The sequence below is a fragment of the Salmo salar genome, chromosome ssa08 (assembly GCF_905237065.1).
Source record: "Salmo salar chromosome ssa08, Ssal_v3.1, whole genome shotgun sequence".
In the NCBI taxonomy this organism is placed as follows: Eukaryota; Metazoa; Chordata; class Actinopteri; order Salmoniformes; family Salmonidae; genus Salmo; species Salmo salar.
The window spans coordinates 13,576,101-13,600,424 of NC_059449.1; the positions used below are offsets into that span (position 1 = coordinate 13,576,101).

The 24,324-nt window shown below is 44.0% G+C and overlaps 1 protein-coding gene across 3 annotated transcripts in view; it reads right to left on the reverse strand.

Annotated features, from left to right (window-relative positions):
• Positions 1-2,245: 2,245 nt before the first annotated feature.
• Positions 2,246-24,324, reverse strand: part of LOC106610225 (endothelin receptor type B) — a 45,899-nt gene continuing 23,820 nt past the window's right edge. The window contains exons 1-9 of one of the 3 annotated variants that reach the window (XM_045722757.1): positions 16,296-16,514; positions 16,126-16,207; positions 14,102-14,702; positions 11,734-11,861; positions 7,458-7,656; positions 6,089-6,241; positions 5,402-5,535; positions 5,047-5,155; positions 2,246-4,311 (exon numbers count right to left, since the gene is read on the reverse strand). In XM_045722757.1, coding sequence (XP_045578713.1) covers positions 4,171-4,311; positions 5,047-5,155; positions 5,402-5,535; positions 6,089-6,241; positions 7,458-7,656; positions 11,734-11,861; positions 14,102-14,683 — 1,446 coding nt within the window. In that variant the 5' untranslated portion in view covers positions 14,684-14,702; positions 16,126-16,207; positions 16,296-16,514 and the 3' untranslated portion in view covers positions 2,246-4,170. Of the gene's footprint in view, positions 4,312-5,046; positions 5,156-5,401; positions 5,536-6,088; positions 6,242-7,457; positions 7,657-11,733; positions 11,862-14,101; positions 14,703-16,125; positions 16,208-16,295; positions 16,515-24,324 lie in introns of those variants that run through there. The other 2 variants (XM_045722756.1, XM_014209437.2) reach the window with 2 other exon arrangements.

A 24,324-nucleotide genomic window follows, 5' to 3' on the forward strand; every position in this document is an offset into this window, starting at 1 on the left:
CCTCCTGCTCCGTGGAGGAAAATGGAGGAAAACTTTTGGAGGACCAATCATCCTTTCACTCCCTCTTCTCTACCTTCTCTTCCTCCGTGTCCACTGACTTCTTTCTCCCCTCCCTCTCCAGTCGAAATCCTGCGACTAGTGATGTCTGGCTGCCCGACATCCTGCCCACTCAACCCCATCCCCTCCTCAACCAAGACCGCTTTTCTCTGTGCCAAAGCTGACTCTCTCTCCTCTGTTCTCATCCTCCTAGATCTATCTACTGCCTTTGACACCGTGAACCATCAGATCCTCCTCTCCACCCTCTCACGGCTGGGCCTCTCAGGCTCTACACACTCTTGGATTACATCCTATCTGGCAGATATCTCAGCTTGGATGTCGGCCCACCACTTCAAGCTCAAGCTCAACCTAGACATGACGGAGATCTTAAGATGAATGCAACAACTGTAAGTCGCTCTGGATAAGAGCGTCTGTGTCACGACTTCCACCGAAGGTGGCTCCTCTCCCTGTTTGGGCGGTGCTCGGCGGTCGTCGTCGCCGGCCTACTAGCTGCCACCGATCCCATTTTCCTTTTTTGTTTAGCACGGTTTTACACACCTGTGTCTAGTTGTATCTGATTCGGTGGGTTTATATTTCCCCGCTGCAGGTTAGGCTGTGTGCTGGATTGTTGCTAATCAGTACTGTAATAGGTGCGTGCCCGCAGAGGTTTCTCCTCTGTGTGAACCTAATTCCTATCCCTGTGGGTGGATGCTACATTTTGTGCGGTTAGCCTTTGTATTTGTGCTGTGCCTTTGGGACCACCTGTAATAAACTTTTGATTCCCTGGAACCCATCTGCTCTCCTGCTCCTGATTCCACACTAAATTACAAAAATGCTAAAATGATTAAAAACGATATCGGTCACAATGTTTAGGTTGTCTAAGAAGATTTCATGGTGTTCACTTTAAATGTCCAACACAACCTTGTAACTAAAGCCATTGCACTGATCTCAAGCAAAGAGTTGAGATCCTGCTGTCACGACTCCCGCCGAAGTCGGTCCCTCTCCTTGTTCGGGCGGCGTTCGGCGGTCGACGTCACCGGTCTTCTAGCCATCGCCGCTCCACCTTTCATTGTCCATTTGTTTTGTCTTGTTTTCCCGCACACCTGGTTTACATCCCCTCATTACTCTCCGTGTATATTGTCCTCTGTTCCCCCCATGTCTGTGTGTGGTATTATTTGTTTGTTACGTGTGTGACGCTACAGGCTGGTTTTGCACCGGGTATTGTTTGTACCCATGGCTTTGTTATTTGTACCATTTTGTGAAATTTGTGCGCTATCGCTTTTTCCTTTGGGCCGGAGTGTTGTGACGCAGTTGCGTCCGGCTGTTTTCCTCTGCATGAATAAAGTGTGCCTTTTCACTCATCTCTGCTCTCCTGCACCTGACTTCCTTCGACCAGTTGCACTGTGACACCTGCAGATTTGATTAAAGTCGTTCTACATTCTCCTTTTCACCTCCTTTTTCACCTGATTTACTTCACAAAAGGCACATCTCAATAGGTGGTCCAGGTATCCTCTTTTGTTCTGTATGGCTCCTCAAGAAAGGGGAGAGGCCGATGACATCACATCTCCCCATCAGACCAATTCCTTGAAGTTTGCAGTTTTGTCTAAAAAACACAATTTTTCTCAATGTATTACACCTGTGTACTTTACTGTATTTATACTTGGGATATAGCTTTTCAACAGTAAAAATTCTGAAATCGCTGGAGGATGTCTTTAAGTTAACAAGACAAGTTATGTTTAACAGCTCCTCTATTTGGGAGATCTGATAACAGTCATTCATATGGGCTGGCTTGATTACCTTCCCTCTCTCCAAGCAATTCAGTTCACATCCTCTCAGTTGACATGGTAACCTTGAGGGCGGTGTTGCCAAGCAACAAGCAAGCAGGTCACAGTGCACTTCAAATCACTCCCAGACCAGCTTGTGTTTCCTTCCCACAGACACTAAGAAAATAAAAAAAGAGGCCCCTTATCCTCTCGGAAAGAGAAGAGTATTTCTATGACATGTCAGTATAAACTCCACAGTAAAGCAATGTGCGAGGTCGTATGCTTACAAATTCCAAAGTAATTATACGTAATGCATGTCAATGTAAAATGTATAACTCCTTAGTAATGCAATGTTTAATGTTCTTATGCTTACAAATGTCGAAGTATTTATGTTATGCATATCAATATAACGTTCATCTCTCCTTAGTAATGCAAGGCAAAAGGTATACACTTAAATTATTTTTATTAGGATAAGCAGCAGCATTTCTGTATGAAACATGAGAAACAAACGTGTCGAACAATAATACAATTTCCTATAGAGGGGTATGATGCCTCTGAATTAACATTATAGTGGTAAAATACGATGTATTGATATGAGTGGTTAAACTGAAAAGCCTTTATCTTTGACATTGTCTGATATGCTGTAGATAGTGCCACAAACACTCAAACGGAAAAAGTGCAAAAAATCACACACACGCACACACACACGCACACACACAGCACATTAATTGTATTCATAATACATGTATTCACATATCAAATGTATAAAGCAGTATAGTCACCTAGGTAGCTGATATGATTTAAACACCAACTGGTATATTTATCATCACAAACAAAAAAACGAACTAATAAAAAATCCTGCCTCAGGCAAGGACAAATAATAACCACATTCTGTATATATGATGAAGAACATAGCAAAATACAACACCATATAAAAACTTGTTATATACGAGCATGTTTCACAAACAGCTTAGCTGTAAATACCAACATTTCTGTGTCTTGTAACATTCACAGTGAAGTAAGGATAATGTTTTTATCCCTTTATTTTTGGGGTGAGAACATAGAGACCCCCTTTTCAACGAGCCTTGATCTGAGACAAAATCGTAACGTTGTACTTTATGGTCCAGTGGTGCTTGTTGCATCTGGACATGTTCTTTAAACTAGTTTGGGACTTCAGTAGGGGTCAGAAAACCATTAGTCTTTGGATAACAAGTCAAGAGACTGGGTCTACTTCCCAAATGGCACCCCATTCCCTTCTATAGTGCACTACTTTTGACCAGGGCGCATAGGACTATGTAGGGAAAAGGGGGCCATTGGGGATGCACTCTGGTGGTTACTCTACAATGGAGTAACTCTACACCCTAAGTGATATTCCAATGGACGTTGTACAGAGACTGTATACTGTATAAGGCTATACGGGGGAATTCAAGATGACACAAGGCACCTTTTCGTTACAATCAGTTTTTCCTTCTTCCCACCACATGAAACCTAAACACGTTGAATTAACACTTCCTGGTACGTTTTATAAAACAGAATATTAAACTGTACTGGAACACACACGTTTACATAGCAAAATCACTTTCATCCATATTAATACAAATTCACCATACAGAACACTCTATGAAAGGGTACTACTGTGTACACAACGACCAGCGTATAGTGCCTATGATGGAAGATGCTATAGAGACACTACAAAAGGACAGTCAACTCAATAGTGAGAGCTCCCCTTCTCTCCACCATCACTTAGTAGCAGTTCATTAGGACTCATGGGGGACCATTCTCTCCTTCTCCTCTCGTGCCCTCTGACAGGGAGCGCTCTGGCCTTCCTTCCCGGGGTTTCCGCTGCTTCCTGGTTCGTCCCAGCAGTGCTGACCATTTTGTGAACAGAACAACACGCTACTCGCTCCGCTATAAATGACTGGCCGGTCATTTATAGCCTGGGTTCAGCTGCATCCTGTTAGCTACCTCCCCCCTACCGTGCCCTCCCCTCCCTCCATCCCTCTTCCTCCTCTCTCACGGCACTGTAAGGCATCGCTCCCTCCTTGTCTCCCCCTGGCAAAGGGAATGGTATAGTCCAGAGAGACACTGGAAATACTGCAGTGTCCATCATGCCCATTGTATGTTTGTGTCTATATATAAACTCCACTAATTTCCCCCGTCATCCTACTTCAGGCTCCAGAGCTGCCCAGCGGTGTTCTGTATAAGAAATGTGTGGTGGTGTTTGAAACGTGTGACTCTCTCTCTGTTTGTCACACCGTAGTGGTTTAGCATGGGGGTCCTATTGAGTTGAGAGTCTGTTGTGTTTAGTGCAGACTGGCTGTAGTTGTAGTGAGACCTCCTCGTCCATAGGGGGCGTCACCTCCTGTGGTGGTCAGTCGCTGTCCTTGCGTAGGCTGCGGTCCGTGTGAAGGTTGGCGGGCTCTGGGCTCTTGCATTGGATACTGGTCCCGTTCCCGTTTTGTCCCGTGCTGGTCACTGTGGCATCCGAGTGGCACCAACAACACAGGCAGGACTGGAAGGGGACAAGGTTAGACACTTGAACAAGGGTACAAGTTTACAAGATTAGAGGCGCTATTCATACTGCTGTGGTCATTCTGTGTTGATAGTGTTTATGCTATTGCTGCTACGATAGATGAGGTCCAAGTAGGCACTTTTCTACAGCTTACAATAATGAGGGCTTGTGTAATGAGGGCTCGGAATGCTTCTTTGAAGAATATACTACATAAAACTACATCTGCTCACAGCGTGAGAAGTAGAACACTTTTTATCCTTCCCAAAATCTTAGCCCCAGTTCTGCAGACAGAGGAAGAGGCACGTTCAGGGTCTGGGAGTTGCTGTTATGAGTTAGTCTCAGTCTCTCTCGCTCTCCGAGGACAGCTAGAGCTAGGGCATGGCTTATCTTCAGCTCAGGTCTCTAACAGATGTGTACAGTTATGTGACCTCACCCAGTAAATGAGTTCATAAATCACTGCTTTGCTTTACATTTTCTTTAAATAATGTCATCACCAGCGCAGAGCCACAGGCCCTCGGTCGTGGGGATAGGGAGAAGTTCTCTGTTTGTTTTACTGGCGAGACAAGACAAAGGGTTTGGGGAGGGCTGGGGGGGTTAGTGGAGATACTGATTATATGGGGGGAAAGAGAGAGCGAAAGAAAAAGAAACCAAGAGAGTGAAAAGGATAGAGAGAGATATACAGCAAGAGAGAAAAAGAGAGTTGGGTGTGTGTGTATGTTTAGGGATCTACAGTACCTTGAAGCAGTTTTTGAACTTCTTGCTGACAAAGTAGAGGATGATGGGGTTTATACAGGAGTTTACTGTGGCTAGGTTGATACTCAGGTAATCCAAGACCAACAGGAAGCTGAAAGAAACGACACCCATGTTTTTTGACCGAACTCCATTTGAGTTTCATCTCCTTTCAAACATTTCGAATCGTTAAATTGCAGCAACTCAAATAATGTCCGTCTGTGTTTAGGCTGCTGTGGTTCTAGATCCAGTCAAGTGATTCCCCACGTTTTTCCACCTTTCCATTTTACAACACACCGTTCCTGAATCAGTCATTTCTAATAATAAGATGACAGCAGCAAACAAACGTGGCTGCACTCACTTGAGCAGGTCACAGCGTCCAATGTCTCTCTGGTTGTAGACCATCTTCTTGAGGATCCTGCTGAGGTGCAGGGGGAACCAGCACAGAGCGAAGATCAGGACCAGGCAGAACACTGCTTTGGCCACTTCCCGTCTCTGGGGATAACAATAAACAACTGATTAGGAAAAGGTTGGACGATGACGATGAAGGGTGATGAAGACAAGATACTGAGAGTGGAAAACGTATTTAAAAAAACGCTGAGTCATCCTGAATACTGTATGGTAACGTCTCTGGGGATGTAAACAGATAAAATGTTAGGTTGTTAGGGAGACGCTAGGTTGTTAGGGAGACGTAGGGTTATGAAATGTAAACCGGATAGGCCTGAGAGAGGAAAAGGACAAACCTTTTAACCTTTAAAACATGAGTCATTCTACAGTAGTGTACTGTTACAGTAGAGGTGCCTCTGCCTATACGCAGCCAAGCCTGGCTTAGGGCCTCCAAAATGCTAGAGGCTCTGGTTACAGTACGTAACAACCGAAGAGAAGAAGAGAGACCTGATACTAAGTAGTAGTACTATGACTGTAGAAGGCAATCAGGGTGGGTTATGCAATGTCAGCTTGAGAGGCCTGAGAGAGGGAATGGGCTTCTCCTTAAGAGACACTAAACATGAGGCAGTCTGGCCTCGGTACCTTGTGTGTGTTTGTGTACCTGTTTGAGGTGTTCACTGAGGACGATGCGGAGGCTGCCGTTCCTGTGGTTGAGCATCTCACAGGTCATCAGAGTGTAGAACACGGCCGTACACATCAGAGGAACGCAGAAGTAGAACCCAAACAACCACCAGTCCTTGATGTCCTTATAGTACTGCAGGAGAACCACAACAGGAGAACGTTAGTACACAGGTTCTATGCAGGAGAAACACAATTCTTAACATGCCAATACTCCAGAAGACTGTCCAGCAGGCAAATGTGGAAAACTGGTTGTATTGATGTTGTAATGAGGTCATTTCAACCAGTTTCACCTGCTAGGTTTGGTAACAAAGCAAACTTTACCAATACGTCTATGTGATGGCAGTGACATATTCTAATCTCCTAAATCCACATATAAGAGGGGGATATTATCGTACAAGTTTTAAGGAGGAGCAGATGCCATTTGAGGAATTTTTTGGCCACAGAATAAATGTTCATCTATAACCTTTATACGACATTACTGAATTCCTCACTTCAGGAGGGTGAGATGCTGTCTGTCATACGTGTTCTATTGAATCTGGGTTTAAATGAAATGACCTAAACCTCAGCATGGTTTGGTCATGATATGGGATTTAGTATCTTTTGTGTTGCTTGATGTGAACTAGACACACATATGGCTCAGCTTGAAGGAACCATACATCAGTTGAGCTGTAATTGCTGTTGTGGCCTGCGTTCAATTATGTTCTCCAGGTTTGTGAACAAAGACAGTGATCACCTCAGAGATTTTCTCTCTGAGGGAAAAAACGTATGGAGACCTCTCTCAGAGTTCAAATGCTATTTGGGTTCAAATACTATTTGAAATCTTTCAAATACTTTGTGTTTGCTCTAGCCTACCTAGAGTGCCAGATGTTTTGGGATGATTCTATTCGTCCATTAAGCCAGACAAGCTCAGTCAAGCACAGCTAAAGTATTTGAAATTATATTTGAACCCAGGTCTGGCCTCTGTATGCTTCCTTTCACCATATTTCTAGTTCTTTGGGTGGTTCCGCCAAGAATGTCAGAGAAATGAATGTCAGTACGATAAATCTACCACTGTATTTATCACAATTAATTTTCCTGCCAAGTATTTGGACAGATAAAATTGTTTTTGATAGGTCAGTGCAAGGATACACCACCACATGAAGTCATGGACTGTCAGATTCACTATCTTAACACACGTACTCTAACCCTACTTGAATCACTTTTGTCTTTTAAATCATAATGAATAAGAGGGAGGACCTGATCCTAGATCAGCACTCTTACTCTGAGACACTTTGTGGGCCAGATTTGTTTGTATACAGGTAATAGGATTATTCGAAGTGCAGAAGCGTCAACAAGAAAATGGGTTGTACCATCATGAACTCAGTCTTGGGTTTGAGCATGCATGTCCGTATAGTCTCGTTCCTGTAGTTGAATTCAACCATGTCGAAGCCGATGGCCTCTGGGACAGCCAGGACCATGGACAGCACCCAGATGGACACGATCTCCATGGCCGTCCGTAGAGGAATGCCTACTCCCTGGACCCTGCTCCACGACGCCACTGCACGGTACCTGGGGCATAGAGGGACACAAAGAACAAAATGGTGAACATGGTGGGGTAAGGTAGGGGTTAGAGCAGGGCCAGGGCTGTGGACCTTTCAGCAACAACTGATGAGTTGGGAGTTGGAACTAATAAACAGCCCAGCGGCGAAACTAGTTGTAATGAAGTCATTTCAACCAGCCTTTAATTGTTGTAATGAAGTCATTTCAACCAGCTTTTAATGGTTGTAATGAAGTCATTTCAACCAGCTTTTAATGGTTGTAATGAAGTCATTTCAACCAGCTTTGCCCGCTAGGAGGTTCAAGTGACTGTGAAAAGTGAACCTATTTTAGAGACACTTCCAGTACTTGAATAAAATACTTACTTCAAACTTTTAAACCTGCACGGGAACATGATTGTGAGAACCATAGAGATAAGGTGAGAAAACTACTGGAATACTTGTTAATCTTATTATAGTACCATTATGTCGGGCCAACTCAGCTGTACATTGTAGTATATGTTCTATGAACTGACTGCATGGCAGTAGACCAGACACACACTATACCGCATAGTGAGAAAAATGATCCAAGTTAAGATTTAACGAACAACAGGTAAGAATCAATTGTTTATCCCCAGAATCTAATATTCATTCTTTTGTGAAGCCTCCAAACAAGCGTTGGCAGGAGCTATGGTCTGTTTGTTGACGCTTGTTTCCTGTGCTCCAAATCATGTTTGCTTGTTTGTTTCATTAATAGGAACCGCTTGTCTAAATGTTTTAGTAAAACGGTGCATCAAGATTTTATGGCCTGAACAATATATTTTTCATGACGCACTTGAATACCCTTGTCAAACAACATAGTGTCATTTATATTTTACCCAGCTCTCCCTCTCTCTCTCTCTCTCTCTCTCTCTCTCAAACAGAGAGGACGAGACACAACGCGTGCAAACCAGACGAGATATGCTGCACATTTTCTGAGAACAAATGGAGACCTTCTGCTATTGAACTCGACTCTATCACTAGCGTCTCTCTCTCTCTATGATGGGAGTCATTCAGCATAGCTGGTATGTTAAACTGGCTTCCATCCCTGTAGACCCAGAACAGGCCTCCTTATGCGCTTATCTCTTATGTCTGCTCACTCACAGACCGATGAAGCCGGACGTCAACCACTCACTTTCACTCTGCTGATAAACAGAACCGACAGTATTAAGTGTTACAAGAACTGAAGGGAGTGAGACGGGAATACAAGTCTAGTAGTGTAGCAACAGACACAAAACAATCAGAGTTAAAAATGTGAGAATAAACATTTTAAGATTTGAGAATAGAACTACTTCTGCTCCTTGATGGCAAAGCTATCCCTCCTCAGGGAGAGAAATAACTAAGACCACAAAGCGTCTCAGAGTAGGTGTGCTGATCTAGCATCAGATTTGACTTATGGACCACCATGAAAAAGATTGTATGGGCAGATCCTAGATCAGCACTCCTACTCTGAGAGGCTTTGTGGATATGGCCCCAGCTGGCCTAGTCCTTAACAGATGCAGCCAATAGAAAACTAGGAGGAAGAGTAACTATGTTGGTGCTGCTGCTCCAGTTTCAACTGTTCTGCCTGCGGCTATGGAACCCTGACCTGTTCACCGGACGTGCTACATGTCCCACACCTGCTGTCCCAGACCTGCTGGAACCCTGACCTGTTCACCGGACGTGCTACCTGTCCCAGACCTGCTGTCCCAGACCTGCTGGAACCCTGACCTGTTCACCGGACGTGCTACCTGTCCCAGACCTGCTGTCCCAGACCTGCTGGAACCCTGACCTGTTCACCGGACTTGCTACCTGTCCCAGACCTGCTGTCCCAGACCTGCTGGAACCCTGACCTGTTCACCGGACGTGCTATCTGTTCCAGACCTGCTGTCCCAGACCTGCTGGAACCCTGACCTGTTCACCGGACGTGCTACCTGTCCCAGACCTGCTGTCCCAGACCTGCTGGAACCCTGACCTGTTCACCGGACGTGCTACCTGTCCCAGACCTGCTGTCCCAGACCTGCTGGAACCCTGACCTGTTCACCGGACGTGCTACCTGTCCCAGACCTGCTGTCCCAGACCTGCTGGAACCCTGACCTGTTCACCGGACGTGCTATCTGTTCCAGACCTGCTGTCCCAGACCTGCTGGAACCCTGACCTGTTCACCGGACGTGCTACCTGTTCCAGATCTGCTGTCCCAGACCTGCTGGAACCCTGACCTGTTCACCGGACGTGCTACCTGTCCCAGACCTGCTGTCCCAGACCTGCTGGAACCCTGACCTGTTCACCGGACGTGCTACCTGTCCCAGACCTGCTGTCCCAGACCTGCTGGAACCCTGACCTGTTCACCGGACGTGCTACCTGTCCCAGACCTGCTGTTTTCAACTCTCTAGAGACAGCAGGAGCGGTAGAGATACTCTCAAAGATCGGCTATGAAAACGCCAACTGACACTTACTCTTGAGTTGCTGACTTGTTGCACCCTCGACAACTACTAGGATTATTATTATTTGACCATGCTGGTCATTTATGAACATTTGAACATCTTGGCCATGTTCTGTTATAATCTCCACCCGGCACAGCCAGAAGAGGACTGGCCACCCCTCATAGCCTGGTTCCTCTTTAGGTTTCTTCCTAGGTTTTGGCCTTTCTAGGGAGTTTTCCCTAGCCACCGTGTTTCTACACCTGCATTGCTTGCTGTTTGGGGTTTTAGGCTGGGTTTCTGTACAGCACTTTGAGATATCAGCTGATGTAAAAAGGGCTATATAAATGCATTTGATTTGATTTGATTTGATTTAATGTTGGTAATGGGAGAGCTCCATTATTACTGACATTACAAACTTACCGTACTACCTCCGCTAAGGAGTTAAACTAACTCCCAATCTGTGGTTTCCTTGAAATCAAATTAGGGAAGTCATTCATCTTTCCTGGCCAATTTGTCTCAGCCACTCCCATACACAGAGTGGTCTATCTCATGAAGGCTTTACTGTTGTCACGCCCTGACCAGGTGAACTCGGGTATTTTGGTCAAGGTGTGTCATGTTGGGTATTTTTCCTTGGTTTGTTTTCTATGTTTGCGTTATAGCCTTGTGTTAGCTCTATGTGGGTTATTTCTATGTTGGGTTCTGTCGATTCCCAATCAGAGACAGCTGTTGCTAGTTGTCTCTGATTGGGATCACATTTAAGTTCCTTTTTCCCCCACGCTGTTTGTGGGGTGTTGCCTCGTTGTGTTTGAGCCGTTAACGTATCGGCATTGTCTTGGTTTTGTGTACGTGTTTATTTCAGTATAAAGAATAAACATGTGTTCGCTCCCAGCTGCGTTTTGGTCCGCTTCCTCATCACCCGACGACGATCGTTACAACTGTTCAACAAACACTTTTGGTTTGAATTCAAACCACGGCAGTGTGATTTATCACGGTGTTGGTGAGTTACTGGCAAAGGTTGAGGGTCTGAGGGTGACTTTTTTTTATAGAAAAAAAGTTTAGAGAGGAGTTTTTTTCTTTGATACATACATATTGTAAAGTAGACTACATTTCGCAGAATAAAAAGTATTATTAGACTGATTTTCATTTGGAGTTTACCGTAACCTACATATAAAGATTCACAGAACTAAAGGGCCAGAACAGAACAGAATTCTACGGTGCAAACATTCCATGAGTCTGGAACCAATTAAAACACATGTTTTTACAAGATAATAGAATCCTATTCCAGGGAGCAGAATATGTCTCTATGGAATAAAATGCATAAAGACCCACTTATAGTGTCTGAGTACTAGGTCAGATTCAGCTACAGCTCATATGTTAACCTGCCAGACAATGCAGTTGATAGTAAACGAGTAATGTGTATAATGCTTCAGAAGCCTCACCCCTAACTCCCTAGACACTGTCGTAGATCTACCAGAATTGGATAGGTGTAGGCAATAGGCTATCATGAAGCAGACGGAAAGAAACACCATATTGCTTATTGCGTATATTGTTTATTAATTCTATAAACATTAATATGCAAATACAAATATTTCTTATGCTTTTTGCTTTGATCCTGTTAGATCTGCCGCCATTGGTTGATTTGGAATTCAGCAGTGGTACATGGGACTGACCTGTCGACGCTTAGGGCACAGAGGTTGAGGACGGTGATGCCCACAGAGGCCTTCTGTAGGAATGGCACCAGCTTACACAGACACAGCCCAAAGGAATTGTCATCGAAGGGGAACCTGGTGGCAAGGAGCTGCAGAGAGAGCGAGAGAGAGAGAGAGAGAGAGAGAGAGAGAGAGAGAGAGAGAGAGAGAGAGAGAGAGAGAGAGAGAGAGAGAGAGAGAGAGAGAGAGAGAGAGACCCGTCAGCACATCGTAGAAGACAGTATGTAAGCTTTAACTCACAACGCGCTTTGCATCGTCAGGAAATAATCACACACCTAAGATGGCATTTAGCCAGTTGGCTCTTCCCTGTATTACAAACCCTTTCATAAGATATCACAAATCCATAATGCTCATTACTAGCCAGTATGATAACTGAGAAGACAGAAAATGCATGTAAAAAATGTATTGAATTGTGAAAGAACAATACCTGCTGTGAAGAGAATAATAATAATAATAATGGACTAGCCCTTATATCTCTTTCTTTACTAACTAGTAAGGGATACATTATAAGGGATTGAGGTTAGTGAATCACATGTTTATCTCCTCCTAGCTCAATTCCCATTGTCCTTAGGGTCTGGACTATCTTTAACCACTGTACTGTAGCAGGCCCTTCACAACAGGCAGGTTAGTCGCAGTCACATCCGAGGGATTTCATGGTACGTCCTGACTTCATTCTGAATCTGAGTACAGTCCAACAGCAGGCCCATATGCGCCTCATCATCTTGATACAGTACATCATTGAGTCAGGTCCTACAATAAAACCCTAGCAAGCCAGCCCTGGAACTATCTTTGAAAGTGACATCCTTTCTTTAATTGGACTTCCAGGCATCTATAAGCACCACTTCCCACAGCCTCTTACAAGAAGAGCTCCCTTAAGAAAACAAGTCACAGCTCTCCCTGTTGAACAGACTGCTAAAACCACCCTTTGTCATTATGAAGTAGTCTTGGCAGCTGTCGTTGAACAGGAATCAACATGGGCCGAACAAAGAGAGAAAGAGGGGATTAACCCAGAGTCGTTGAGAGGCCGGGCCAAAGGAAGCACTTCACGGGTGCATCCGCGTCCCCCTATTGTTCACTTGGAGCGCTAGGCGGTTCCATCTGATCAAAACGTCTCGGGAACATGGGAGTTGGAAGGGAAAGGGGGCTACGTCACTGTGGGTGTGTGTGTGTGTAGTATTGTGTGTGTGTATGTGGTGTGTATATGATTAAATTTGGAAACTGCGTCAAACAAACCCCATAGGAAGTGAGCTGGGCCTCCCTAAAGCACATGGCCCTGTAGTGCAGACATATTCACAGGGAGTGTTTGGCCTGAATCCAGAGTTGGACCTACAGCACTACGTTTCCTCACCAGTACAAAGGGACATTGTGATTTATCCTTCATGTGTGTAACTGAAATGTCTAATACAGGAAAGACTTTTCCCCCTTTGTGCATGTAGAGAATCATCTGTCCCGGGACCCTAGCACTTCCATATGTGCTGACACAGTGTGATGAAACTGTATACCGGTAATACTAAACAGGTGGCTTCACCATTTCTCTTCACAATGAACTGAGCATTCCCAATGTACTGTACTCCATCCTATTAAGAAACTTGACCTGTTCAACCAATGTATGTGGACCCAATTAAAAATATGCTCATTACTCTCAAGCAATAATACCACAGCAGGCAAGATAACGTCATAAATCATCTGTGAGACCTATCTAGCTAATGTTAAAGTGAACCCACATGGGGGTAAATGGACTACAGTCTAATGGGTTTAAATGACTCACACTGGACACGTGATTCATCATTTGACCAGACCCATTTATCCTGAGTGTAGCGAGGTTCAAGTGTGATTGGAGATAAGAGGGCTGGAGAGGAGAGCTGGTCCTGTGACAAACCACTGGTCAGAGCAGGGCCACTGATATGTGTGACCGCAATGGTCTGATTCCATTGTTTATTTAAGTCTGGGCCTCTCCCTGCTTCCTTCATCACAAAGAGCCACCCAATGAAGATAAAGTAGTACTACTACTGATTGAAATCAACTTTGGAGAGCAACATGATCTTTGGGCAGCCTTCTAATGAATACTTTATTTATTTGTTCTCCTCTTTCTTTTCTCCGCTACTCTCTCTCTCGCTCTCTCTCTCTCTATCTTTCTCTCTCAATTCAATTCAATTCAATTCAAGGGGCTTTATTGGCATGGGAAACATATGTTTACATTGCCAAAGCAAGTGAAATAATCTCTCGCTCTCTCACTCTCTTGTTCTCTCTGAGATGCAATTATGCTTCAATATATCCATGAACAATTCACTGTGATGTCCAGTGTACAGGATGGATATGCGTCTCTTACCTTGTAGACGTTGATGGGTATATCTATGGTGATGTAGATGAGGTCTCCCAGCGCCAGGCTGGCGATGAGGGCATTGGGCCCGTTCCTCATGCACTTATTCTGGTAGATAATTCTCAACAGGGTGGCATTGCCCACTATGCCCACCACAAACACTATGATAGAAATCACTGTGTTGATGTATTTGAAATAGCCTTGAATGGAAGTGGCGATGGTGCATGGTGGAGGGGCCCTTATCCTAGTGATGTTTGTGGTCCCAGATCCAGCTCCGACCCTGGGCCATTGCGGCCCCTGGTGGCCCCTGGTGGAGATGGGGCTCTCATGCTCCAGGAAGGGGCTGCTGGTGCTGTGGAAGCCCAGGGGTTGGAGGGTGATGTGGGTGTTGTGGAGGACCAGGCCCTGGTCTGGGGCTAGGGAGTCCTTCTCTCCCTCGTCTGTGGTGCTGTTTATCTGACACATTCCAGGGCCAGGCAGGGCGGCCATGACGGCCATTAGCACCAACACATGTACGATCGGGGCGCGCATTATAGAACACATTCCACGCTTTGTCTCAGGAGATGGACAGATAGTGTAGGGGTTCCCCATATACCGCTGGTGGTGAGAACTGGTGAGCGAGAGAGACAAGGGAGGGGAGAGAGATAGAGAGGGGGGAGAACAAGTTAGAGAGAGAGGGGGGAGCAAGTTAGAGAGAGAGGGGGGAGAGTAAGATAGAGTGAGAGAGACACAGAAAGAGAGAGATGGAGACAGGGAAAAAAAGTATATGGGTTACTTCAGCCAGCAAACTTTGCAAGCAACAAAACAAAACTTCCTCAATTGAATCGACTGTGTAACCACTGTATACTTTGGCCGAATCTTCTAATTTCCCCCGCCACAAATGAAATGTCAATCCAGGAACATCTCCTCAGAAATGGAGCCAAAACCAGAATGTGTCAGTCAAAAGTTACACATCACAGTGGGTCCTCTCCCATCCTCTCCAACTGCTAGGGGAAGTAAAACAACCTCCTTCAGACTTCAAACAGGTTTTGCCAAGGGGGCACAGATGGGAAGATGCCACGACTGGTTACAGTCAAACAATATGATGGGTGAGCTTATGAAGCATCTCCTCTCTTCTCTGTCATTTCTGGAAGTAATAATCAGCACAGGCTTTGTGCTAATAGGAGTGTGGGCTACAAGCACATATTACACACACGCACGCACGCACGCACACACACACACACACAGACACACACACACACGCACGCACACACACGCACGCACACACACGCACACACACACGCACACACACACACACACACACAGAGAGAGAGAGAGAGAGAGCCAGGCAGGACTATATTGTTTTGACAATGCGCCCCTTGCGTGGCTTCTTCAGTGTGGTTTCCTCTGCCCTGCATTCTCCCTTCTGGTTTTAATTTAAAACTCAGATTAGCGGTTAGAAAACAAAGAGGCATTTTAACATGAATGAATCAGATCAGGCCCATGTCTAGTCAGTGTTATATTACACAATACAGCTTTTGTCTTGTTTGAGAGTTGAGTGAAGATGTTAAATGAAAAAATCTTAAGTTCTCTCAAAATATTAAAATATATTTTTTAACCAGTTAGAAATTAACCCTACTATCAATATGTAAATGAAATACTTACATTTATATAATTACCAGGTTATATTCAAAGTAATATAATAGTGTATTTCAGGTAAAACTTTACAGAGTAGTTAAAAACCCTTTCTATGAATGTACAGTCACTGAATTCAGACTCACTGAATTCAGACCGGAGGTAAAGAAAACTGAGATCTACATTTGAATACTTTTTCATCACAACAGAACACAGTGCCTCTCCAGCTAGCCACGAAGAGTGTTTCATCCTGTTCAAAGTCCCAGATGTCGCCTAGTTAGTACACAAAAACCTATTTAGCATCCTGCACTTCATGTAGCATCACCGTTTAGCATCAGGCACCACACTACTGGGACCCTGTGTGACGGCACATAAACTGATATATTGCTAAATAATAAATAGGTTTGGTTTTCACCTACCGCTCTGCTCTCCTAAAATGTCTGCTCCTGCCTCCCCCTGATGGAACCGTCAGGCGAACATTCTGCTGAAGCCCCTAGACATCTGAATCACATCACATGAGTAATTAACCAACTATCAAAGTCGCAGAGTCGGAGTTAGTGTCCCACTTGGTTTGGTTTGCCCAACGTACGTGGCAGTGGCAGTGTTCTGCCTGTGAGGGGCTGCGCATTAGGCTCTGGGTTTTCCTGTGGAGAGTTGGGAGCGTGTGTGTGTGTGTGTTTGTGTGTGTGTGTGTCTCAGAGCGCAGCAGGAGTGGAGGGAGCACTTTGACTGAGAGGGAGTGTAAATCTCCACCTCCCCTCGGTAACAGGCCCCCCATAGGAAACAGCAACAGCAGCCCCTCTTTCTTTCTCACTCTTTCTCTTTCTCTATCTTTTTCACTCTCTCTCTTTCTCTCACTCTCTATCTTTCTCCTCTCTGTCTCTCTACCTTTCTCTCTCCTTTCTCCTCTCTCTCTCTCTCTCTCTCTCTCTCTCTCTCTCTCTCTCTCTCTCTCTCTCTCTCTCTCTCTCTCTCTCTCTCTCTCTCTCTCTCTCTCTTTCTCCTTCTCTCTCTCTTTCTCTCTCTCTGTCTCTCTCTCTCTCGCTCTCTCTTTCTGTCCTCTCTCTCTCCTCTCTCTCTCTCCTTCTCTCCTCTCTCTCTCATCTCTGCACCGGGCATCTGGGAACCACACAGTCCCCAGTCAGTATGCCCCTCTCTCTCTTCTCCTCAGATCCCAGATAAGATTCTAGCCCTGTACACGCTCAACCGAGATTAACATCGTAAGGAAATGTGAGGAGGGCAGTCGGAACTAAATGTGTATGTCCCAGTCGTCTTGATTTGAACATGTTGAGATGGAACGGGAAGGGTAGTAAAGAGAGCGGAACCAAACTTTCTTTGAAGCATTACTTTCTACAATCACAACTCTGTGGGTGGCCAAAGCAGAGACTAGTTAATCACCACATCTGGATGTGCCACACAAGCTGCAAGTGTATCAATCTCTTGTAGCATGCCTTAAATAGGGTCATATACATGATTATTCCACTTAATTAAGTTTGTCAGCTGTCATATTCACCAAACAGTAAATAAACTAGTTTGAAACTAAACAAAGGAATGTTTGATATATTGTCCCATAGACATGTACAGCACAAAGTACATCATGTCCAGACAGATAGATGTTGTGAGTTGCTAGGTAACAAAGAAGAGTGAGGCATGTCAATAATGATGAGGAATGTGAGTGCCTCTCCATTGGTGTCCATTACTCGTTCCATAACTATACACTTAGCAAATGGGCCCTTTATCAATACATTGTCTAAAAGCAGGAAGAGAGGCTATCCAAGCAGGCCAAGGTCGGCCCTTCTCTCTCCCAACGAGCTGACACGGCAACTGTTTAGCTAAATAAAGAATCTGGACAATGGAGTTCCATATCACAAGGAAGATAAGATAATGTGCAAACAGATAGGGTACACATACACACAAACTCACACACACTCCGCTTGATTACTTGTGGGCCCCCAGGCCTTGTCGAAGTCAAGGGCCATTCCTAAAAGCTGATTGAACATCCTCCGAGAGGGCAAAGTAGTGTTTTCTGTATCAGCAGCACTCCAATATTCCCTTCCCTCCCCCGTGCCCTTCGCTGGTACATTCTCCTGGCCTGAGGGTAGGCTTCTTTCCATTAAGGTCAGGTTCTCATTAAACAACACTTTGGATCACATCGTAATTTTAATGAAAACAGTGTGTCTGATGTTATCAGAGTCTCCTGTGGAAAATATTACCTTGTAAAAGTGGAAATATTTATGATAATCAGGTAATTATGTTTTGCGTGCCATGTCATGCCCTGTACCAGGAAGAGCAAATATAAACTTTTTATATAGTGTAAATACATCACTTAATATTAATTGTTTCAGATATTTTATGCATTTAATCATTGGTTGACTATTAATTGTATAATAATAATGAAAAATATCATGTAGATCATAACATCGTGTGCCCTATTTTAATAATGAACATTTAAAGACTTAACAAAGCCTTTCCTTTATGCTTTTTTAATTAAGCCCCAATAACAGATTCACTGATCCCATCCAATTATAGTACACTTGTAAAGGTACTTTACCTACTTAATATAAATTGTGACTTAATTGGGTAATGCTAATATCTACCGCTATTTAAATTTAAAAGGATTGTGTTTTCTTTAATTGTATCCATAAATATCTCATGGCTTCTGAATTAGTTATTGGTCAACAGTGGCGTTATCTTTTATTCATCGAGACGTGATTCGCTGACGGGTCCCCTGGTTGCTGCAGCCTGGCATCAAGCTTCGACGCCTCCATCATTGTAACTTTTGAGGGGTTTCGCTAGCTGCTAGTTGGAAGTCTTTGTTAATAAAACCATTAATATATAAATGATGGAACCTTTACCTGGGTCCCAGTTGCCACGGCTTTCATGTTGTTGTTGTGTTGTTGTCTGACTGTTCATCAGGTATTAATGGCATTCTGTGTGAACTCGCTAGATGGCAGGCTGCCTGGTAATTCATATGCTTGTTCTCTGATGGCATCTGTCGAAGTGTGCTCTCTGCACATTGGTACATACCCTGTGGGAAGCAACCCACCCAGTCCCACACTAAGTGGGATGTAAGCAATTTCTTATCTGGGGCACTTGCTCCAAATGACAAAAAGGGAAAAGAGAGAGAGAAATGGGAAAGAAGTTAGAGGCCAATTTTATTGTGACAATCAGTGACAAACTGTAGTGACTTTTTCTACTTTGACTGAATTTGTTGGTGAATTGGAGAGAGAGATTACTGTGAAAGCAGATAGACATGGAAAAGGGAATGCAGGATAACTCAATGATGGAAGTATTATCACAATTTTGATAGTGTAATTCATGCAAGCATATGAGTTCAATTTATTTCATTACGATATGCCATCGAACCGTTATCCAATTAAGATTGGATTAAGATCAGAATGGCTGAGGTTGAGTCAGTAAGGAATGATGGGAAATTAGTCATCAAGCCTGTGAAGAAACACATACTGTTGTGAAATACATATGTCAGACTTTTGCAGAGGATCCCAAAATCCTAATTTCCTCTGAATCTGACGTTGCTAATTTTGGCTGAAATACGTACTCGGACAAAGATAAGACTTTCAATTTTGTCTTGAACAGGACGTTTTGTGTTTTTACTGTCTTTTTAGGGACAGAGCAGGGTCAAATGCCATGAGAAGGGTGGCTCCTCGCTGTCTCACAACAAAAAAATTTTCTTTTCATTTCAGTTCGCGGAAAGAGGACAGCACATCCCTAGAACAGTCCCCCCCCCACCCAACCCCACCCCACACCGAAATATGCTGATTAGAAACCATGTCAGCTATAACAAACAATCCGGCTCCCAGTTTTTTCAGTGCTAGAGTTACTATGATAGCACTTTTGGTTTTCTTCTCTCAGTGATCCCAATCCTTTCACATTTCATGTGTTGCTAAGTTACTTGAGTTAATAAGATACATAGTTGGAGAGTAGCTCCATGTTATGCTCACTTCATATTTGTTTTGGAACCAGACACTGAACAAGTGAAAAAGCCCGAAAGCGTCTCCCAACTACCTACAGCAGTTACAATGCTATAAGCATATCTCAATCAATGCATGGAGAGAAGTGAACAGACAATATTAAGCTATGCTCAGAATTCTTTCGGGCTATACATACGGTAGTGTGTTCTGGGAGCAGACTGAGACAGGGGACTGATAGTGTTGTCTTGGACATGGTAATTAGAGCCCCAAACGCATTCCTGGAGACCCTGAGCTCTAATCTGGCCCCACATGCTTGGCGATAAGAGCTAGAGTCTAGACCCGTAGAGAATGACGTTGAATGGGAGTGTCCGTTCTTTCCTCCTATCGGACAGCCCTTGAAGATGCACTCAAGGCTGTAGACATGCGGGACGTCATCACCACAGCACATCTGATGACTGTTTCAGAGGGAAATAATTACTAATTCAGGAAGCGAAACAATACACAAAGTATTTGAAATCAGTCAAAATTTGATTTTGGAGAAATTCTCAGGAAAATGCACCTCCTCTTCGACGAACTCAAAACATTTGCGTTGCCTTCTACTCAGTAAAAAAAATATGAATCCTGAACCAAAACTTGCACTTAACCCCCCCCCACTTATAGCACTGACTCTGCTGAGGAAAAAGTACTTACTATGTCTGTGCTCTGACACTGTATGTGGTTGTCCCACCTACTGTAGCTACAGTTGAAGTCAGAAGTTTACATACACCTTAGCCAAATACATTTAAACTCAGTTTTTCACAATTCCTGACATTTAATCCTAGTAAAAATTCCCTGTCTTAGGTCAGTTAGGATCACCACTTTATTTTAAGAATCTGAAATATCAGAATAATAGCAGAGAGAAGGATTTATTTCAGCTTTTATTTCTTTCATCACATTCCCAGTGGGTCAGATGTTTACATACACTCAATTAGTATTGGTAGCATTGCCATTAAATTGTTTAACTTGGGTCAAATGTTTCGGGTAGCCTTCCACAAGCTTCCCACAATAAGTTGGGTGAATTTTGGCCAATTCCTCCTAACAGAGCTGGTGTAACTGAGTAAGGTTTGTAGGCCTCCTTCTTGCACACACCTTTCAGTTTTCAATAGAATTGAGGTCAGGGCTTTGTGATGGCCACTCCAATACCTTGACTTTGTTGTCCATAAGCCATTTTGCCACAACTTTTGAAGTATGCTTGGGGTCATTGTTCATTTGGAAGACCTATTTGCGACCATGCTTTAACTTCCTGATTGATGTCTTGAGATGTTGCTTCAATATATCCATATAATTTTCCATCCTCATGAAGCCATCTATTTTGTGAAGTGCACCAGTCCCTCTTGTAGCAAAGCACCCCCACAACATGATGCTGCCACCCCGTGCTTCATGGTTGGGATGGTGTTCTTCGGCTTGCAAGCTTCTCCCTTTTTCCTCCAAACATAACGATGGTCATTATGGACAAACAGTTATATTTTTGTTTCATCAGACCAGAGGACATTTCTCCAAAAAATACGATCTTTGTCCCCATGTGCAGTTGCAAACCATAGTCTGGCTTTTTTATAGCGGTTTTGGAGCAGTGGCTTCTTCCTTGCTGAGCGGACATTCAGGTTATGTCAATATAGGACCCGTTTTACTGTGGGTAGAGATACTTTTGTACCTGTTTCCTCCAGCATCTTCACAAGGTCCTTTGCTGTTGTTCTTGGATTGATTTGCACTTTTCGCACCAAAGTACGTTCATCTCTAGGAGACAGAACGCGTCTCCTTCCTGAACGGTATGACGGCTGCGTGGTCCCATGGCGTTTATACTGTTTGTACAGATGAACGTGGTACCTTCAGGCGTTTGGAAATTGCTCCCAAGGATGAACCAGACTTGTGGAGGTCTCCAATTTGTTTCTGAGGTCTTGGCTGATTTTTTTTGATTTTCCCATGATGTCAAGCAAAGAGGCACTGAGTTTGATGGTAGGCCTTGAAATACATCCACAGGTACACCTCCAATTGACTAAAATCAATTAACCTATCAGAAGCTTCTAAAGCCATGACATAATTTTCAGGAATTTTCCAAGCTGTTTAAAGGCACAGTCAACTTAGTGTGTGTAAACTTCTGACCCACTGGAATTGTGATAGAATGAATTATAAGTGGAATAATCTGTCTGTGTACAATTGTTGGAGAAATTACTTGTGTCATGCACAAAGTAGATGTCCTAACCGACTTGCCAAAACTATAGTTTGTTAACAAGACATTTGTGGAGTGGTTGAAAAACAAGTTTTAATGACTCCAAGTGTATGTAAACTTCCAACTTCAACTGTATCTTAAGATGAATGCACTAACTGTAAATTGCTCTGGATAAGAGCGTCTGCTAAATGACTGAAATCTAAGTGTATGTGCCTCTGCATTGTCTCTTTGAAGACTGTGTGTAGGAAATGAGAGGGCCCCTACAGACAGACAAGCCAGAGATGCAGCAACCCCATGATGAATCCTCTCCCCAGGCATCAGTCTTCACCAACCCCATGATGAATCCTCTCCCCAGGCATCAGTCTTCACCAACCCCATGATGAATCCTCTCCCCAGGCATCAGTCTTCACCAACCCCATGATGAATCCTCTCCCCAGGCATCAGTCTTCACCAACCCCATGATGAATCCTCTCCCCAGGCATCAGTCTTCACCAACCCCATGATGAATTCTCCCCAGGCATCAGTCTTCACCAACCCCATGATGAATCCTCTCCCCAGGCATCAGTCTTCACCAACCCCATGATGAATCCTCTCCCCAGGCATCAGTCTTCACCAACCCCATGATGAATCCTCTCCCCAGGCATCAGTCTTCACCACCCCATAATTTCCCAGGCATCAGTCTTCACCAACCCCATGATGAATCCTCTCCCCAGGCATCAGTCTTCACCAACCCCATGATGAATCCTCTCCCCAGGCATCAGTCTTCACCAACCCCATGATGAATCCTCTCCCCAGGCATCAGTCTTCACCAACCCCATCCAGCCAATGCCAATGGATCGTATCATGACTTATTGTGACAAGGTGCTCACTGACTGACTGTCTTCTCAAAGTAGAAGGTATATCTTCTCTTGCCATATCTTCTTGCTGTCCAGCACCATTTCCCTGCATTAGAGTCCAGCACCTCCCTTGCGATTTCCACTAGTCTAACACAATACCATCTTTCTCCGTTGCTTATTGTTAGCAATCCCCCCTCCAAATATGTGTGTGTGAGTGTGTATATACCATATATAATATATAAAAACATTTTGGGGGGAACTCAGTCGGGGTCTCAACTTACTGTTGAGAGTTAGAATAGTAGAATACACAAGGTGCAATTTCAAAATTTGGTTGTGCATAAGCCGTTTTTCTCTTATGTCACTCACTGATGGTCACTCAATTAGCCCATGTCAGCTCAATTATTTTGTATTGCTATTTTTTTATTGTTTATTTAATGGCTAGCTATCTACACAAATTACCGGCCGATGGTCCCCTATTGATTTTGTAAGTCAGTCTCACTCAGATATCACATTAAAAACTGCAAAGATTTCTCTCAACCTTATGGCAAAATTTGTAGAATTGCATGAAATGAGTTTACAATTGCTAAATCTTCTCTCCGACCCCATTGCAAAATGTGCAGAATTGCATCAAACTTGCTTTACAATGGCAACATTTTCTCTACACCCGATGATGGCCAAATGTGTAGAATTGCATGAAAAAAGAAAGAAAAAGAACATGTCTCTTTGGTCGGAAACCTTCACCTCAGGGCAGGTTTGGGTCTTCTGGAAACATCTGGGGACGATTGGGGCATGTTGTGCTAGTTATAAACAGAGCTGAGTTGCACCCGCAAACCACGCCACCGGCCAACGCAGAGAGATCACAAGTATGGCAACTCCAAGAGAAACAGACAGACGATTGGATGAAGATAGAGGAGAAAAGAGATTTCACAGGTAAAAGGAACGCCACATGTTGGGTTTGTTGTTTGAGAGGTTGAATAAAGATCTGCTATCAATTGATGGTAGGGGAAGTCTTTGAATGTTTTTTCCCCTTCAATTGCATCCATCTGCTTGGTAAACAAAGCAGCCTTTGTGGAGCGAACTCCGAGAATCTGTCTGTCAGAGACCTGTGTAGTAGATGAAAGGCTAAAGGCCTGCTAGATATGGATGTATAATGATATGTAATAATATGGCTATAGGAAACAGCAGATAAACTCTGTACTGATCATATGAGAACGGTTGGTTGGTGGTTGTGTGGCTTATCTAGCCATGTATAGGTGCCCCAGAGAAGCCGATACAAAACACCCCCTTGTTCTTCTGTGGTTACCGCAGCAACGACGTCATGCTAGTAGCTAAAGATGGTAATCAGACAATGGGGCCCACCCATCCCTCTCTAAACTAATGGCTAGATGGGATACAGTTTATATCAAATTGAAGTCAAAAGAAAAAATGTTTTGCATTTTTGCTAACCCTAACCCTTTCCTAACCTTAACCTAATTATCTTAACCTGCTTTGTTAATCCTTCTAACCTGCTGCGTAAATTCTCCTAACCTGCTACAAAAAGTCCATTCTGGTCAATTCTGACATAAACTGTACCCTTCCTAGCCTAAAAGGTAATCCCGCAAGCTGGTATTTCATCTGAGCCAGTCCTTCTGCTTTGTTTATCAA